The sequence below is a fragment of the Sorex fumeus genome, unplaced genomic scaffold (genome assembly GCF_029834395.1).
Source record: "Sorex fumeus unplaced genomic scaffold, SorFum_2.1 ptg000018l, whole genome shotgun sequence".
In the NCBI taxonomy this organism is placed as follows: domain Eukaryota; kingdom Metazoa; phylum Chordata; class Mammalia; order Eulipotyphla; family Soricidae; genus Sorex; species Sorex fumeus.
Window position 1 is genome coordinate 24,361,171 of NW_026606075.1, and position 18,609 is coordinate 24,379,779.

At 44.6% G+C, this 18,609-nt stretch overlaps 1 protein-coding gene across 4 annotated transcripts in view; it reads right to left on the reverse strand.

Annotated features, from left to right (window-relative positions):
- The window catches only part of PDE8B (phosphodiesterase 8B), a 271,503-nt gene that overhangs the window by 17,527 nt on the left and 235,367 nt on the right, over nucleotides 1–18,609 (reverse strand). For all 4 annotated transcript variants that reach the window (XM_056112509.1, XM_056112510.1, XM_056112508.1 and 1 more), the window contains exons 11-16: nucleotides 8,865–8,907; nucleotides 5,025–5,102; nucleotides 3,017–3,093; nucleotides 1,165–1,329; nucleotides 480–525; nucleotides 24–159 (exon numbers count right to left, since the gene is read on the reverse strand). In XM_056112509.1, coding sequence (XP_055968484.1) covers nucleotides 24–159; nucleotides 480–525; nucleotides 1,165–1,329; nucleotides 3,017–3,093; nucleotides 5,025–5,102; nucleotides 8,865–8,907 — 545 coding nt within the window. The remainder of the gene's footprint in view (nucleotides 1–23; nucleotides 160–479; nucleotides 526–1,164; nucleotides 1,330–3,016; nucleotides 3,094–5,024; nucleotides 5,103–8,864; nucleotides 8,908–18,609) is intronic.

The following is an 18,609-nucleotide window of genomic DNA, read 5'->3' on the forward strand; positions in this document are numbered from 1 at the left end:
GCTGGCCACCAGAGGTCACATACCTTTTATGCGTGACAGCTTCTAACTCGAAGATGTTGAACTCCCAGCTTTCCTCGTTATCGAGCAGCTGGGCAATACTGGGGGGCACGTCATTGATGGTCAATGGCATCGCCAGGTGGCTGTGGCTCTGGTGCACATCTGAGCAGACAGAGTGGACGTGGGGGTCAGGTGAGACTGGAAGCTTGAGGGGCACCAGCATCCCTCTCATTGGGGTCCTGGGGGAGAATGTCTTGGACTGCTAAGGCTAGGAAGGTTCTACCTTCAAGGTTCTTCTCTCACAGTATTAAACTCCAGGATATTTCCCAAATAGACTCATTTGGTTTGGGAGCTTTTCTGCATCAATATTTCACCTTCTCATTCTGATGTGACCAGGGCTGAGAAATTACTTTAACTCAAAGCCCTGGGTTCCAGCGTAGGCCAGAGAGACCCTCTGACTGGGGCGACTGGTGACAACTTACTCTTAGTGAACACATACTCATTCCCTGACAGCCTCCTCAAGCCATCCTGGAAGAGAAAAAGATGCCATTAGGAGCACGCCTTACACGCCACCACGCTCACTCCTCTCACTAGCCAAACAAAGCCGAGGCCTGAGTGATGCCATCAATGCAAGTCCAGGATGAAACTCCACACTAAGTCAGGATGTGGCTCGGTGGCTGAGCTCATGCCTTAAGACAGGGATACTCTCCTTCCACGGGATTAGCCCCAGGAGGTGAGCAACAGAGACTCAAACAGAGAAAGCAGCATCCAGGCCCACCCCTCAACTATGGGTTGGCTGTTTCATGTTATTTTTTTCCCTTCTGGCATTCGGAAGCAGCATGAGTGAAATCAGAGACATGACCTTGCTCTGGACGAGGGTTATTGCACTCCCTCCCAACCCCCCAGGAAAATGCACTTCTCTCCTATGCCTCAAATTTACTTGTTGGTAGCCAAAGTCAGGGGCCACATTTGGGGCTATGACCTTCTAATGGTAAGTTTTAGAAAAGGTTGGGCTAGTATCTTTTTAATAATAACAGAAATGCTTTTGTGTGTATGTTACTCATGAATAGTTTTTCTGAGATTCAAGGGGACGGTCTCTAGGTTCCATGCACTCGAGTATGTCTGATGCAGCCTCCCTGGCATTTCAGGTTTCCCCTCCTCACTCACCGTCATTAGGCCTCCGACCAGGTCACTGGTGTGCGGGTCTTCATCTTTGGTACCCAGCTGAGGGGAGTACAGTTCGGTGGTCCGTAAAATTTCTAAAACTCTGTCCAGGGCCTCGGCTACAGTGACAGGGCTGTTCTCTTGGGCGGCATTGATTATATTTATAACCTAAGGCAGTAACAGAAGAGAACAAATTTGAGGACATTAGGATTCTCCTTCCCCAAAGTCAGACACAGGACTGGGAACTCAGATACTAACACTCGATGTGTTCAAAATGGCCAATGCCTCCCTGGTACCTCTCGCCTCACTAGAGCAGAGGGTCCCAATTTAATCTGACCTGCTCCCTTTCCAGAAAAGGAATCACTCAGCCCATGCCCCACCCCACCTAGCCTGCCTTCCTTCCCCAGAAATCTATATTCTTTAACATGCTGTTGATGCTAGCATGTACCACCAGTGGCTCATGCTCAGATGTAGTTTAATACTATAAACTGCAGGCTGGAGTCAATGTGCAAAGCAAAGAAACAGCGACCCCAGCGCTAACCACCCCTCCCCCCCACACATACACCCAGGCTGCACAAAGACTACTGTAGTGCCCTACAGGTGGCTGTACTGTCTATCTAGGGAGTCCCTAGAGTCTGCTCTTCCATTGCCCCTTGGGAGATATCCCCCAGTCTACCACCCACCCACACCCCGCTCCTCCCCAGCTACACACACACACACTCTCTCTCTCTCTCTCTCTCTCTCTCTCTCTCTCTCTCTCTCTCTCTCTTTCCCCCCACCCCTCTCTCTGGGAACCACCCTTCCAAAGCTGGTTTGCTGATTCTTCTCCTCCATTCCTCCTCTCCAGGTCTCCTTCTTCCTCAGAGCTAGTTGCTGGCCTCTTCCTCCCTCAGAGTCACTCCCCAAATCAACTTGTTCATTTCCATTAATTCCATTAATTGGCACAATTCACACACCATCCGCATTCACACCCCTGTCCTCACCAACTTTGGGCCTCTGGACTCCTAAGTTCGATGGCCATACTGAGACATTCAACTGGCACCTTTGTTGGGATATCTTACTCATATGTCCCAAACTAAAGTATATCTTGCTCTTCCCTCCCCAAACAAGTAAAGGTGTGTTTAAAAACAAACAACAAAACAACATGAACCCCCCCCCAAAGTTCCTTTTTAGTCTTTTCCACTGCAGTAAAATAATCCACACACCCCACACCAAGCTCCTGAGGGAGGCTGGGCTTTGCTCTCCATACCCTGAGATTATAGTTTATCACCAAGAGTTGTTTTACCCTGAGACATTTCCCAAACCTCTTTCTTTCTCTTCCCCTCCACTGGCCTGGGATTCTGGAACAGCAGCCTGACTGGCCTCCCTATCAGCCCTGCCCTCTCTCCTCCACTCTCCACAGCTTCATGGTGTTCTCAGCATACAGTCAGCAGCATCCCACAACCTCCTTAAAAGGCTTCGGTGATGTCCACTACACAAATGCAAACGGTCAGCTCATAATGGCGGTGCTGGTGCCTCCCCTTCTCCTCTTTGTGCTGTGGGCCCCAGGGCTCAGGTTGCCTCCCCCACCCTCTGAGCTCCTGCTGCTGCTGTGTCTGTGCCCGAGGCTCTCTATCCTCTCCTCTCGTCAAAAACCTATGCATGCTTTAGTTGCTTCCAACACCACGTCCCCTCCCTCAGCCCCAAAGACACTTGCTGTAATTTGCAACCACATATCATGTGTTCGCGTCACATCTGATGTCTGTGTCACTCTGTGCACGGCCTGTAAATGCTGACGTTAGAGCTACATCATTCATTACCCTGGATGCCCGGTTCAAACCACCGCTGGGCGGCCCTGGCGGCAGCTGCCACTCACCTTCGTGATGGGAGCCTCGATTGTCATGGAGTGGATCCTGGCCATGGAAGGGTAGCGCCGGTTCTGCAGGCTGGGTGCTGCAGAGAGTGGGGCGGCAGGTTAGGGGTGTGGGGAGACGCCCCAGAGAGCCATTCATGGACTGAGGGTCTGGTTAGCACAGGACAGCCGTTTCCCATTGCATCCCCCATCTCTCGGAAAAAGATCCAAATTAGTGACTTGACTTATCTCTTAACGCTGGAAGATTGGACAGGAGGGCTCTTTAATCCCATGCTCTGGGTTGGGGTGGAGTGGGCGGATGGGATTGCAGAGGTTTGATAGGAGCCTGAGGCCCCACTCAAAACCTGCATAATCCCCAAGGTTCCTTTTTCTTAAGTCACTGAAACCCCACCCTTTAGACCGGAAGTACTAACCATGTTATTACCTGGCAGCTGTGCTTCATGTGTGTGTGGGGGGGCTGGGGGGGGGACGGGTGGCATGTTAGGAAGGCGTAAGAACAGAAGAACAGGAGGCAGAAGAACAAGCCCACTCTACACAAATTATGACCATGCACTTCACCTGCCTAAGTCTCTGGATTCTTAACACCCAATAGCTGTGGTGGTTGTAGAGCTAAAATGTAGACATTCTCCTTGCTCTAGCACAGTCACTTACCGTATTTCTCTCCTGCCTTAGACTCCATCATCCCATTTCTTTTTTTTTGTCAAATCAAAGTTCAATGAAAAAGTAACCCTATCATCTGTTCCCCTCTAACATCCGCAGCACCTGACACGGTGGGCCACACCCTCCCTCCTGCCAGTCTCTTCTCATTTGTGGTACTTGGCTCATCTGCATTCCTTTCTTCTCTTCATTGCCCCATTGCCTCTCTCACGGAGGGGCATCTTCAAGCCTTGCACTGAGAACACCTGCTTTCAGATGCCCCCTTTGCTCAGGCCAGTGCTGTGTCCTCTACAACTCCTGAGTCACATCTCCAGCCCTGAGTAAGCCTGGGTCTTGCTTTGTAGCACGACCACCTGCCTGATGATTAAACTCCTCATCTACTCAGACTCCCTGGCTCCCCCATCCCAATGTCTTCCCACCTGAATACAGTCCCGTTCCTGTAAATATTAGTTCTCACATTCCCAGGCAGGAGAGAAGTCATTCATTCATTCTTCACCTAGAAATGAAACCTTACAATCACTTCCCTGCGGAGCTAACACTGATTACTTAGGCCCGGCTGACTGAATGCCAATCACGTGTTTTGGCTCAATGCCGTGGCAGCAGTGAGAAATGCTTAACTCCTGCCTCAGAGTTCATTTGTCACATCTTAATAGGGAAGAAAAGGGATAATGGCTGGTGACGAAACTGGGAAGGCAGGACTTGGAGGCCTTCCACCACAAGCTGTGGGGCGTGACCTTTGCTAGTTCAACACTCCCCGCATTGGTCAGGTGGCCCAACATTCATAGTGAAGAAACATCACCTGAAGAAACAAACCCCAGTGTCATTTCAAACAGAAAACCAAGAATATAACAAGATTTTAAAAGATGGAACTTTCAGGACTGGGGAGTTAGTGTAGGATAAGGCACACGCCTTCTGTGTCCCAACCTGAATTTGATCGGTGGTACTGCATATGGTCCCTTGAGCATCTCGGGTGCAGGCCTTGAGGCCCCCAAGCATGTGGCAGGACCTGAGCAACCCTGCATCTTCAGGGCTTCACACTGAACTGTCTGCCCACTTGCCTGAAAACTGCTGAAATGTTCTCCAGGTCCTTTAAGCATAGCTTGAGAGGTCATTCTCCCCCCTCCCCAGTTTCCCCCATATCCCCCAGATAGAATTTTAAAAATCAACCAAAAATTTCAGCCCACTGCAAAAAAGTAAAAAAATTAAAAACCAGTTTAGTTAAAATCCTCCTCCCAGGGGCTTTGTTTATATGCTGACTGATTGCTGAATCCGGTCCTCTGTCATTTTTCACAACTGTAAAAAAGATTCCCCTCTCCAAAATAAATAAATACAAGAATCCAATAGTGCTGCTTACCATCACTGCCTCGAGAAGATATAGACTTCACATCAATGGATTCTTTCCTCCTGTTCTTGTGTCGGAATGAGTGTGACTCTGAGGATGTCAGATTAGAAATGGAGAGTGATTCATTTTTTTGGGGTTTTTCTTTTTTTTTGCTTATTCCCAGGTGAAGCTTAAATACATTTTCCAAGAAAACAAAGTTGCTTTCCAAACACTGTGCATTTTTAAAGGAAGATGAGCACATCTCTTTCTCGTCAAATCACCCGGAAACAGAATTACTGTCACGTCAGCCGAGAGTGCAGCTCTGTCCCTGCAGCCCTCAGCACAACACAGGATGGAGTTTACCATCAAGTGTCGTGGCTTGCATTAATACAATTTCTTTTCACAAATAAATGTCAAAACGGGAGATATGGAGGTTTCAGTTTGACAATATCTTTAACTGGGGAAGGCTTCTATGGAGATAACTGTGGACATAAAATAACAGTGAGATCACAAAAAGTCGGAATTTGAGCAATTTGCGCAATGAATGTGGATCGATTACAGGAGCCTCTGAAAAGTCAGACCTCATTCTCTTGAGACCATGATTGCATCAGATGAGGTCTGCTGCCAATCACAGGGTGGACAGAGCAGAAAGGGCAGCCTGTGGATGCCAATAATTTCCAACAACCCATGTGGGTTCCGATTTTCAGGAGGGAAAAGAAAGCTCTTTTCAGTTCTGTGGGCCTCTGCAGACCTTGAATTGATCAATCAGCATGCACTGTTCAGCTCATGCAAGAGCTCTGCTGACAGACAATGCATGGGGTAATCTCACATCAGATTGCAGTGAGGACTCCAAAAATAGGAGACTGACCTCTTGTGGGGGGAGCCCATGAGCAAGAAGAGAAACTGAGCCATAATCATTCATCACTGTGCGGGATAGGAGGCAGATAGGGAATTTGGAGCAGAGGGGTTTTCAATAAATGAACATCTTCCAATAAGAAAAAGAGATGTAGAAATACTTCTCTATGAATTCTCCATCAGTTTTGTCCATTCTGCAGAAGCCCATGTGCTCTCTGGAACATCTCTCTCTCTCTCTCCCATATCATGCTAAAGAAAATAACTAAGCCTGGGCCGGAGTGATAGTACAGTGGGTAGGGCATTTGCCTTGCATGCAGCTGACCTCATTTCAATCCCCGGCATACCATATAGTCCCCCAAGCACTGTCAGGAGTAGTTCCTGAGTGCAGAGCCAGGAGTAACCCCTGAGCATCACTGCGTGTGACCCAAAAAGAAAAAAAATAATTATACTGGAAAAAAGAATGGTCTAATGACATCTTAAAAGGAGGTGCCAGGAAGCCTCATACTTAAAAAGTACCAAACTGCCAAAATTTTCGTCGATTGCCTCGAGCAGGCCCCAGTAACGTCTCTTTCATCCTAGCCCTGAGATTATATTCAAGGCTATTTAGGAGAATGAGACCCATCATTGTTACTGGTATTTGGCATATTTGGTACGCCACGGGGAGTTTGCCAGACTCTGCCCTGTGGGCAGGCTACATTCGATAGCCTACAAGTTTGTCCAAAGTAGTAATGAGACAATAAGATGTCATAAAAAAAGTTCTGATAAGATGTCTTGCCAAAATTTAATTTTCTATTAAATAGCTGAGCTGTGTAACTCAGGGATGTGCTTTAACATCTCTGTTGGCACAACATCTATGGAATGAAAGTCAGAGCAGCTGGCTGACGGGCTGCAGGAAGATGTGGATGAATTTCTCTGGGCAGAGCAAGGAGGTAGTGCAGTCTGGTTATTCTTATTAACCATTATTTCTATTAGTGCAAATCTGTGTCTTTGCATGTGTACCTTCTTTCAGGTGTACCTGATATAGTCACTGCCTGCTAGTTTCACTTCAGAAACTTCTCTAGAGCATTTTTTAAAGCCAGGTAGTATCCTCAACCAGGATTCAGGGACAAGATTAAGTGTGGATTGTATTTGTGTCACAAAAGGTGAAGAGCAGAACTGTTATAAAGCTCATACAAATACTGTGGCCAGAAAGTCTGTTTTTAAAGGACTCAACTTAAAATACCTATTGTATGTTGATCTAATTCTGACTTCCACACTCTGTTTACTAGATTTGTGTGTGACCCTGGGTATGAAGTTCCAGATTTCCTTATAAAGACATCATAGGTGGTGGCACTTGAAGTGATGTTGCTATCATTTGGCACTTCCCAAACGCCATGAAATGACCATAGTTGCTCACAAGACATATTTTTTTTACTTTTTCAGAGACATAATAACCATCTATATTCCTAATATGTTTACCAAATAATCAAGTCTAGTATATTAAAGATTTAAATAGAAACATGATATTAATATAAAACATTATGTTTCTACTTAAGATAGAAAATTTTCTCAAAATGGGGTTTCTAAATAAAATTCAAGTTAGTTTCATGGATGTGGCCCTAGTTGGCAGGTTGAATTTTAAATAATTCATTAGAAATTATTCAAAGATGGGTTGTACTTATTCTTCTTGTTTTTTTTTTAAATCCCAGTCAAAAATTAAGAGATTGTATAAAAATAGAATAATTCAAATTTGGAGAAATTTATCTTCAGTAAAGGCCATTTCAATCAAAGGGTTTGTTATTCATTTTTTCAACAGATGCTTGTAGAATAAATTTAAAAATCAGAGAAAAAGATAAGGGAGGTAAAAGCATCTGTAGTCAATAGTAAAATGAATACACTGTTTTGCACAAAGAATAACCATCACTTAGCAAGCACCTATGGCATTCCAGACATGGTGTTATTCCTTTAATCACTTCTTTTACAAGTGATCATCTTATAAAAATTACCACAATTCTGAGAGCTACAGAGTGTAACCCCTACTTTGCTGATGAGAAAATTAAATGTGGAGAGATTACACAGGGAACTCAAAGTCAAGGAGTTAAAAAATGGTGTGACTTAGACTTTACACGATGGAAGCATTTCAATGGTTCAATGTTCTGTCTTAATTGAATAGGATATTGATCCGGTTATGATCAAGCCATTATCAGACACTGAAAAGGATGTGGAAATATTTGTAACAATTTTTGGTACCAAGATGCCTTAAGTCAATTAAAAGAAAGTGCTTACTGTAAATTGTATAAATAACTAATTAAAACATCTTAGAGACTGTGTGTTGGGGGAGATGGGAGAGAGGGGGATGGGAGAGAGAGGGAGGAAAGGAGAGAGAGAGAGAAAAAGAGAGAGAGATAGAGTTTGTGGTCATCATGCCATCCCTGACTGTCCTTCCCTAGAGGCTCCTGGGGTAAGTGGGGAGGAGCCCTAATAGCTCAAGGTTTGGTACTTATAGACACTGTAAATGTTTTCCCATTCCCCTCAAATGATCAGAGAGTTCCAGACCTTTCCATATGTGGTGTAATCATACCCAGCCCCATTTTATGTGTAACAGATCAAATCAGACAGTGAAAAAGGCTTGCTCCAATCTGAGTTGAGGGAGAGGGGACTGAAACTCCCAGACCAGGGGAAATCCCTGTGCTCTCTACTGCATTTATCCAGGGAAGGCTGGCTAGGGCTGGACATGTCTTCTCTTGATTCTAGGACCACTCTCTTGGGGTTCATCTGCTAGACAACGGTCACTAGCCAGCAAGACAAAACCTGTTTGCAGAAGATTCTCAGTAGAAAGGAAGCAAAGACTCAAAACTGCTCAAGGACCCTGCCTTGCTCCTGCCTCCCCAACTTTCCAACGGAGATTCTCAAATCATTGTCGCTGAGGGTCAGGTGTGGGGTTGGAGGGTACTAATCATCCTGATCTCTTCAGAGCCCCCAATATGCTGAGACCCACCACGCCTCCCACATAGATGAGGAAAAGTGAAGCATTCTCACCTGTCTGGGAGTTGTCTCCTGAGTCCCGATGGACCTTGTGAATCTAAGGTAGTTCCAAAGTTGGGTGAAACAAGAGAGGGAGAGAGAGAGAAAGAGAGAGAGAGAGACGTTCAGATGGGTATTGGCTCCCCTTCCCAAACAGTCGCATTTAAGAAAGTGTTGGGGACATCACAAAGCACAAGATTGCACAGACAGAGGGAGCAGATGACAGATGGACCCCAGGTGACCCCACGGCCAAGACTGTGCCTATTCAGACACTTCAAGAGACCCAGGAAATATTCTGGCCCAGTGGCGCATCTAACTCACCACCATCTTTTCTCATGCGGACAGACTGTATGTAGAGAGAGAAGTCTCTGACAAAACGTAAGATTCTCATGAGGCGAATAACCTGTTTCTGACTTATAAAAATCCTTCCTATGTTATGAAAATAATCTGAAGGCCGGGGCTGTGGCTCAGAGGAATGAGTCCCTGTGTTCCAGCCCCTGAGCAGCTGGGTGGAGGCAGGTGGCCCCCACAGCTTCTGGGTGTGGCCTGCAAAATACCTAAAAAAACAATATAAAAATAATCCAAACTTAAGTTCAGGACTTTAATTTAAACCCCTTAATTATAGACAGAGTCAATTTACAAAGCTCTTTTTCACAGTAAAAGCTGAACTTCAGAAACCATTTAATACCTAGCTCTTTTCAAGAATTTCGGTTGTGTGCTAATTCCCAATATATGTTTGTTGAACAATGAAACCCCTGACAGTTGAAATAACAGATATGCTTTCTTTGGCATTCTCATTTCTTCTGTTTGTACATTGAGGTGCATCTAGTTTGAGCAAACTCACTCCTGATTATCCTGGTCTGCTGCTAAATCTTCCCACCTGCTGTTGCTCAAACCTTTAACTCTTTCAGCCTCTTAGTAACTGCGGGTAAGTTCACCGCCACAAAAGACAGGGAGAGTCTGCGGCACTGACTAGGAAGAGGAGGGGGCTGAGTATCATTCACTGCCACAAACAAGGCAGGTATAGGCAGACAGTTCTGTTGCAGCTTGACTGAACTGAGGGGAAAAAAATTTAAAAAAAATAACGACTATGTAAACATAAAGTATTACACTATGATTCTGGGCAGAAGGGAGATGGCTCAAAGGGCTGGAGAGCATACTTTGCATGCAGGAATCCCAATCCCAAGTTCTATCCCCGCTACCGCATGCCCCCCTTCACCCCCATCATGTGGAAGTGGCTCTTAAACACCACCACCCTTGCTCTTGCTCCCAAATAGGTTTTTTTTCTCTTATTCTACTCAGTGCATTTTTCCTAAGTGTAAGAACCCACACAGGGCAGTGCCAGAGTGAGATCTGGTGGTCACATGACTCAGAGCTGGGACTGTCCCAGCCCACTGAGACCTTTTACTTTCTGTGTAGACATCTACGTCACATTTTCCCTTTGCAGAGAACCACCATTTGCTACCAAGTGATGGGATACAGGGGGAATTTTTGCCATGGCCCCAGATACAACTGTTGGCTTGCAGATGGTGTTCCCAGTCTGGGAACCTTACATAGGTAGTTTTGCTCTTGGAATCCCTATATAACTTTTCCCTGGGAACAAAGTCCCAAGGCTCCCCAGATTATGTCCACAATAAAATAAATTTTAAAAAGATCCCTCTCCTATGTGGAATATAAAGAAACATAATAAAAAAATAATGAAAGGCCACAGGAATAATAAAGTTATTGGAACTGGAGATTTTGTCCACAGATCTGAGCTTCCATAAGAGGGGGCGTGTCTGGGAATGACCTGTGGACGTGGGGGAAGGGCAGCAGGTTCTCTGGTGACAGATGTGGTGCGGAGATGATGTATGCATGGAAAGTATAATTAATAGTATAGTAAATCTTGCTACCTCAATACAAATGTTTCTAAAAAAACTTAAAAAAAATTAAATGCCCACCCATCCTATCAGCCAGCTCTGCAACATTCAGCTTCATTCCTGAACATTTATCCACACTAGAATAAACTTATTCACAAAAAGACTGTACAAGAATGTTCAAAGGAGTCCAAACTGGAAATAGCCTAGAGGTTCACCAAGTGAAATAAACTATGATGAATTGATGCAATGGAATACTATGCAGTAATGCAGTCCTCCTGTTGTTCATCGATTTGCTCGAGCGGGCACCAGTAATGTTGTTGTTACGGTTTTTGGCATATCAATAATAAAAGGAAAAATTACTGACACACCGCATGGATAAATTCTACAACATTCTGATAAGTGAAAGAAGCCAAGCATAAAAGAGCACACATATGAAGCTCTTGAACAGACAGATGTGACCTATGCTGGAGTAATTCTGAAGTGTTTCTTCTGGGATGGGAAGGATGGGGTGCAAGGACAGACTAAGATATGGCACAATGGGACCTTCTGGTGTAAGGTTTGCTATCTCACACCAGAGATCTGGGTTAGTGTTCCTCAAAACTCAAGAAACACTATGTTTCAGATTTGTGTATTTAACTCTCTGTAACTTTCACTTAAGAAACTAATGTTAAACTCATATTAAACTCTAGTTACAAATATGCATGCTGGGGCCAGAGAGCCAGTACAGGAGGTAAGGCCTTATAAGTTGCCTTACATGTGACAACTCTGGATTTAGCCTGGTTCAATCCCCAGCACTACACATAAAATGTCATCAGGTACAACACCTGCACTCCCCCCACCCAAAAGAATATGAATGCTAAAGTGCCAAGGAGTAAAACGAACATGCTTACAAGTTAGCGTGCAATTCATCAAAAAAGATGATCCAATGAATAGAGGCTTAGGTCGGCAGCTAGGTATATGATGAAGAGAAGTGTTAACTGTCACATCTAGGTGATGGACATAGAAGAATTTTCTTATTATAAGTAATAAGGTCTGATGAGCGTTGGCATTGGGCGCCTTGACACTACCTCCACTACCCAGCCGCCGCCACACTCCAGGATGCTTCCCGGACCCGCGCGGCCGCACGACACATTATAAGACGCTAAATACCCATCTTTCGGAATTGCCGTACCATATTTGATAGGGTTCAAATATGGTAACACCTACAAGGGCGATTAGAGGTTGCCCCAAAAGCCTCTATCCCTCTCGGAAAGCCTGGCAAGCTACCAAGAGTATATCGCCTGCATGGCAGAGCCTTGCAAGCTATCCGTTGTGTATTCAATATGCCAAAACCAGTAACTACAATGGGTCTCATTCCCCTGACCCTGAAGGCTTCGCCAATATAGCAGCATTGAGAAGGATGAGAAAGGAGAGGCCGATAAAATCTCAAGGCTGAAGTAGGCTGTCACAATGAAGGAATACAAAAATGATCATCTGTACTTTCAATGCACATACGCTAGCATCAGATGCATCGATCGAGGACCTGATGGTACAAGCGCGAAAGATCAAGTACGACATCATTGGTCTGACCGAGACAAGAAGGCCCCAATCTGATCATGCCGTTTTCAACACTGGAGAAGAATTGTTCCTCGGAACATGCGATAAAAGAGGTGTTGGAGGTGTCGGTGTCCTTGTCAACACAAACTTGGCCATGAGCATTGATTCATTCGAATGCCTAACAACCCAAATTGGACGTTTACATTTGAATAGATGTGGCTCACTGCTGGCAGTTTCTATCTTCGTTGTCTACGCACCAACATCTAATTATGATGAAGAAGAAATTGAGAAGTTCTATATGGAGCTGGAGAAGTTATATAAGGAGACCACACCTTATACAAGATCATTGTGGGAGATTTTAATGCCAAGATAGGACCGAGAAGATCAGTCGAAGAACTTCACATCAGGACCCATGGCCTAGAATGGAACAAACAGGGTGAGAGACTGTTTGAGTTCATCATGTCGACCAAGACCATCCATGGTAACTCACAGTTCCAGAAGGCAGAATCTAAACGTTAGACATGGGAGTCTCCCAGTGGACGATTCTACAACGAAACAGACCACATCATATAAAATCGATGGTCTTGCCTGACTGATGTTGCTGTTGTCCCAAAATTCCAAACAGGATTGGACCACCGTCTCCTTCATGCAAAATTCTACTTCACAGTGTGGGGAGAAAGAACTGCAAAGTATAAGAAGAGAACTCCCAGAACGACCACCAACTGGGAGCTCTTTGGCACTATTGCTGCAACATGGGAAGATGCCATTGTTGACAACATTGACGAGGAATATGATCGACTGGTTCAGCACCTCCATGATTGTGCGAGGAACGCCAAGAGAGAGATAGCCACAAAAAAATGCCTGTCTTCAAAAACTCTTGAGCTTATTCGCCAACGTGGTTTGGCACATGCCTCAGGCAACTGCAAGTGAACTGCCGAGCTCGCAAAGCAGTGCAGAGATGCGATCAAGGAAGACCTCAAAGAGAGAATAGCAGAAGTGCTGGTAGATGCAGCAGAAGTCAGGAAAAGTATTCATAATGCCCGCCTGTCCTTTGCCAATTACAAGACCAAGATGACTGCCCTCCGACGTCCTGATGGATCTATCGCATCTTCCAGAATGGCAATGGAGAAGATTATCCATGACTTCTACTGAAATCTCTTCGATAGCCATGTCCACTTGCCAACATACCAAATTCCACAGGATGGATATGTTGTTCCCAATGTTCTCCCTTCTGAAATCTGACACGCCATTTTGTCAGTAAAGAAACGAACAACACCCGGCCCAGACAAGGTCAGAACTGAACACCTGAAGAACCTGCCATCAGTACTCATCAATACGCTGGCTCGGTTCTTCACACGCTACCTGTCTGAATGCAAGGTTCCATCCCAATGGAAAACCAGCAGGACTGTACTACTGTACAAGAAGGGAGACATCCATGACATTGGCAACTATCACCCAATCTGCCTATTGTCTGTCATCTACAAGTTGTTCACTCGAGTCATCCTAAATAGGATTGGCAGAACACTAGATGAAGGACAACCATGCGAGCAAGCCGGGTTCTGCAAAAGATTCAGCACCATCGGCCATATCCACAGGATAACCAAACTCATTGAGGTTTCTCAGGAGTTCAAGATGCCGCTCTGTCTAACGTTCATTGATTTAAAGAAGGCTTTTGATTCTGTTGAGACGGAAGCGGTCATTGAAGCCCTAGCCAATCAGGGCATTCAAGCTCAATACATCAAGATCCTCTGTGAGCTGTATTGCGGATTCACTACCAGGATCTCACCATTCTACAAAGAAGTAATCATCGATGTCAAGAGAGGGGTTCGGCAGGGTGATACCATTTCACCGAAACTCTTCAGTGCCACCCTCAAGAATATCATGCGACAACTGGAATGGGAAGGAATGGGAGTGAAGATAGATGGTCGGCAACTACACCACCTCCGCTTTGCTGATAACATTGCTTTAATAACACCAAACATCAGCCAAGCGGCACAAATGCTGGCCGACTTCGACCGTGAGTGTGGAAAGGTCGGACTACTGCTGAATCTTATGAAGACAATGTTTATGAGAAACAGCCTCGTTCCTGATGCCCCATTCACTCTCAACGGAATTACCATCTCCGAATGCAACAGCTATGTGTACCTAGGTCGAGAAGTCAACATGACAAATGACCTGGCACCTGAGCTGCGCAGGAGGAAGAGAGTGGCTTGGAACGCCTTCAAGAGCGTTGAAGAAATAGCTAAGAGGACGAAGAACCTCCAGCTCTGGGCACATCTCTTTGATTCCACTGTTCTTCCTACATTAACATACGCCTCAGAGACCTGGACCCTATGAAAACAGGATGAGAACGCTACTCGGGTCTCCCAAAGAGGAATTGAAAGAGCTATGCTTGGAGTATCATGTTTCACTCAAATGAGAGAAAGAATCCGGAGTTCCGACATCCATCACCGATCAAGAATCAGGGACGCTGTCTCATTTGCCAAGGTGTCAAAAATCAGATGGGCTGGTCACGTAATGAGATTTAAAGATGACCGCTGGACTAGAGCTGTTACCGACTGGATTCCACGGGATGTCAAAAGACCGTGTGGCCGCCCACCTACCAGATGGTCAGACCTCTTCATCAAGATCATGAATGATCGGTTTGAGGCTATTCATGTTCCTAGAGCGAACAGATGCCATTAGGCTACACTAGCATGCGACAGGGACAAATGGAGACATTACTGGCGCCCGCTCGAGCAAATCGATGATTAACGGGAAGTCAAATGATCAAGTGATCAAGTAATAAGGTTACAGTTCTTTGAACGCTTCATATGCTTGAATATTTTCATAATAAAACAGAGGGGGAAATATACACTTAACTGAAAATTCAGAAATCAGATTGATGGCTAAAAACTGGAATTCTATACACTGACATCTCCCCTCAATCATATGATCATCTAATCTTTGATAAAGGTGCAAGTAATGTGAAGTGGAGTAAGGAAAGCCTCTTTAATAAATTGTGTTGGCATCATTGGACGGCTACATGCAAAAAAATAGGCTCAGAACTCTGCCTAACACCATGTACAAAAGTAAGATCAAAATGGATTAAAGACCTCAACATCAGACCAGAAACCATAAGGTACATTGAAGATAAAGTTGGCAAAACCCTCCATGATATTGAAGCTAATGGTATCTTCAAAGATGCCACGCCACTGGCCGAGCAAGTGAAAACTGAGATAGATAAATGGGACTATCTTAAACTAAGAAGCTTCTGCACCTCCAAAGAAACAGTGACCAAAATACAAAGACAGTCTACAGAATGGGAAAGGATATTCGCCGAATACACATCTGACAAGGGGTTGATATCCAGGATATACAAAATACTGGTTAAACTCCACAAGAAGAAAACATCCAACCCCATCCAAAAATGGGGCAATGAAATGAACAGAAACTTTCTCAAAGAAGAAATCTGAATGGCAAAAAAGCACATGAGAAAATGCTCTACATCATTAATCATCAGGGAGATGCAGATCAAAACCACAATGAGATACCATCTCACACCTCAGAGACTGGCCCACATTCAAAAGAACAAAAGCAACCAATGCTGGCGTGGATGTGGCGAGAAAGGGACACTCCTTCACTGTTGGTGGGAATGTCCACTGGTTCAGCCCTTCTGGAAAACAGTATGGACGATTCTCAAAAAATTAGAAATTGAGCTCCCATTTGACCCAGCAATACCACTCCTGGGAATATATCCCAGAGAGGCAAAAATGTATAGTCGAAGTGACATCTGCACTTGTTTGTTCATTGCAGCACTCTTTATAATAGCCAGAAACTGGAAGAAACCTGAATGCCCAAGAACAGATGACTGGTTAAAGAAACTTTGGTACATCTACACAATGGAGTACTATGTAGCTGTTAGAAAAGATGAAGTCATGAAATTTACATACAAGTGGTACAACATGGAAAGTATCATGCCAAGTGAAATGAGTCAGAAAGAGAGGGTCTAGACATAGAAAGATTGCATTCATCTGGGGGATATAAAGTAACAAAGTATGAGATTAATACCCAAGAATAGCTGAGATCAGCACCAGGATGATTACTCCATAACTTAGAGGCCAGCCGGGTATCCTAGAGGAAAGGGCAGTTCAGATAGAGAAGGGAGGACCAAATAAAGGATGTTTGGAGGATCTTCCCAGGAGGGGAGATGCATGTCGAAAGTAGACTATGGACTGAACATGTTTGCCACTCAATGCCTCTTTTGCAGACCACAACACCCAAAAGGAGAGAGAGAACACAGGGGATTGCCCTGCCACAGAGACAGGGGGGGATGGGGGGGGTGGGGGTGGGAGGGATATTATCCATGGTGGTGAAAAACGGGCACTGGTGGAGGGATGGGTATCTGATCATTGTATAATTGAAACCCAAGCACAAAAAATTGTAAATCTACAACTGTAAAAATATAAAGAAAAAAAAAGAAAAAAAAAACTGGAATTCTAAAATGTCAAATTTGGTAGCTCTGAATACAATTAAGGAAACAGAACAACCTGAAACTGAGTGAGGAAAACCACATCTATGCTCCCTGGACTTTACACCATGAGCCTAGAAGTGAAGGGGAGGTAAAACTGCAAATCCAAATCAGGGAATTGCAGACAAAAGTTGTCAATCTTGGAGCTGCTAAGACTCAGGTAATTACATAAAATTCTAACTTAAATAATTTTATTTGTCTGATATTTATAATTCTGGATTTACCAAAACCCCTAAGTTATCCTGATTATCTCTATGGGGAAAAATACCCTGAGCATTAACTACATACAAACATTTCTCTTCATAGGTTATGTTCAAATCATGAGACATTCTAGTAATAAAAAGAGACAAGGCCAGATGGGTACAATTACAAGCAAGCAGGCAAAGAAATATTGAACGCCTCCTGACAAGTTTATTTACAAATTTCCTTGGAATGTAAACAGCATTTCATAGAAAGTGGAAGTGTGTCTTTGTCACTATTTTGAAATAGTTGGTGTTGTCACTAACAACGTCATAAAAAGCATAAGTCACAACTAAGATCACTAGAGAGTTTGGTATTCAAGGACCATCCTTGGTCCTTGATGATTCCTTTTCTCTCTCTTCCCTAGATTGAGTTCATTAACAATTCTTGTAAATTTTCCAAAATCTTCAAAGGACCTCTGGGGCAACCCACTTCCTTTCATGCTGAGGAGGGCAGGCTTCTGGCAGCTCTCATCTGAGCTGGGCACTACCCTCAGATGAAGTCCAGCCCGACCCTGCTGTCTTCTGATTAACACCCACTTCCCACTCTACTGGGTCAACTCCACATGGTAAGTATGTGATGAGTCATCATTGAGTGGCCTGAATCCCCACTCTGCCCACGCTTTCAGCTTGCAGACCGGAAATGATGGACCCTGTCCTTATTCCCAATTTTCCACGTCAGGGCTTTGCCCACTTAAGTCTTCTGCCCTGAGCATCCCCACTCACTTTTGCCTTTCTCGCCTCCAGACCTGAGCTGGAGAGTGATTTCCACAGGTTTTCCTGTCCGTTCATTGGGAGGGTTCTCAAGGTCAAGCTCCCTGTGACAAGTCCTCAGTGGACTTTTCCTTTATCACCTTTATGATGGTTCAGAACTTCACACTTATCTGAGTAATGTCAGTTCTCCTGCCAAACTGCACACTCCATTTAAGTGGGGATTATGTCTCACTTCATCACATTTGTCTAACATAATGCATTGGGCAGAGAGAGACTCAAGAAACGCTGAAATGAGTTCCTCAAATACTGAAGTAGTTTACCCTGGTGTAGTATGGTTGGTGAAAACACCAATAGTAGATATACGGGACAGGAAGATTGCTCCATATCTGGAAGCCTGCCTCATGAGCAGAGGGGTGAAGGTGGCTGGAATAGAGAAGGGATCACTAAAAAAATGATGGCTTGAGGAATTGGTCGGGATGGGAGAGGTGTACTGAAAGTAGATAAAGGACCAAACATGATGACCTCTCCGAGTCTGTATTGCAAACCATAATGCCCCAAAGTAGAGAGAGAGTATGGGGAATATTGTCTGCCATGGAGACAGGGGGAGGGTGGGAAAGGGGGGTATCATTGGTGATGAGGAATGTGCACTGGTGGAGGGATGGGTGTTTGATCATTGTATGATTGTAACCCAAACATGAAAACTTGTAACAATCTCACAGTGAATCAATAAAATAAAAAAAATTATTGAATTCCCCACCCCCGCCCTCCAATTCAGTAACTTGAGAGTGTCTCATGCTAACATTAAGGGAGTTTTCCATACAATGTGTTGATTTGTAAAAAGCAAATGCAGGGATACAAAGGACTGGCACAGAAGCTTAGAGCACCTGACTTGCAAGACTGAA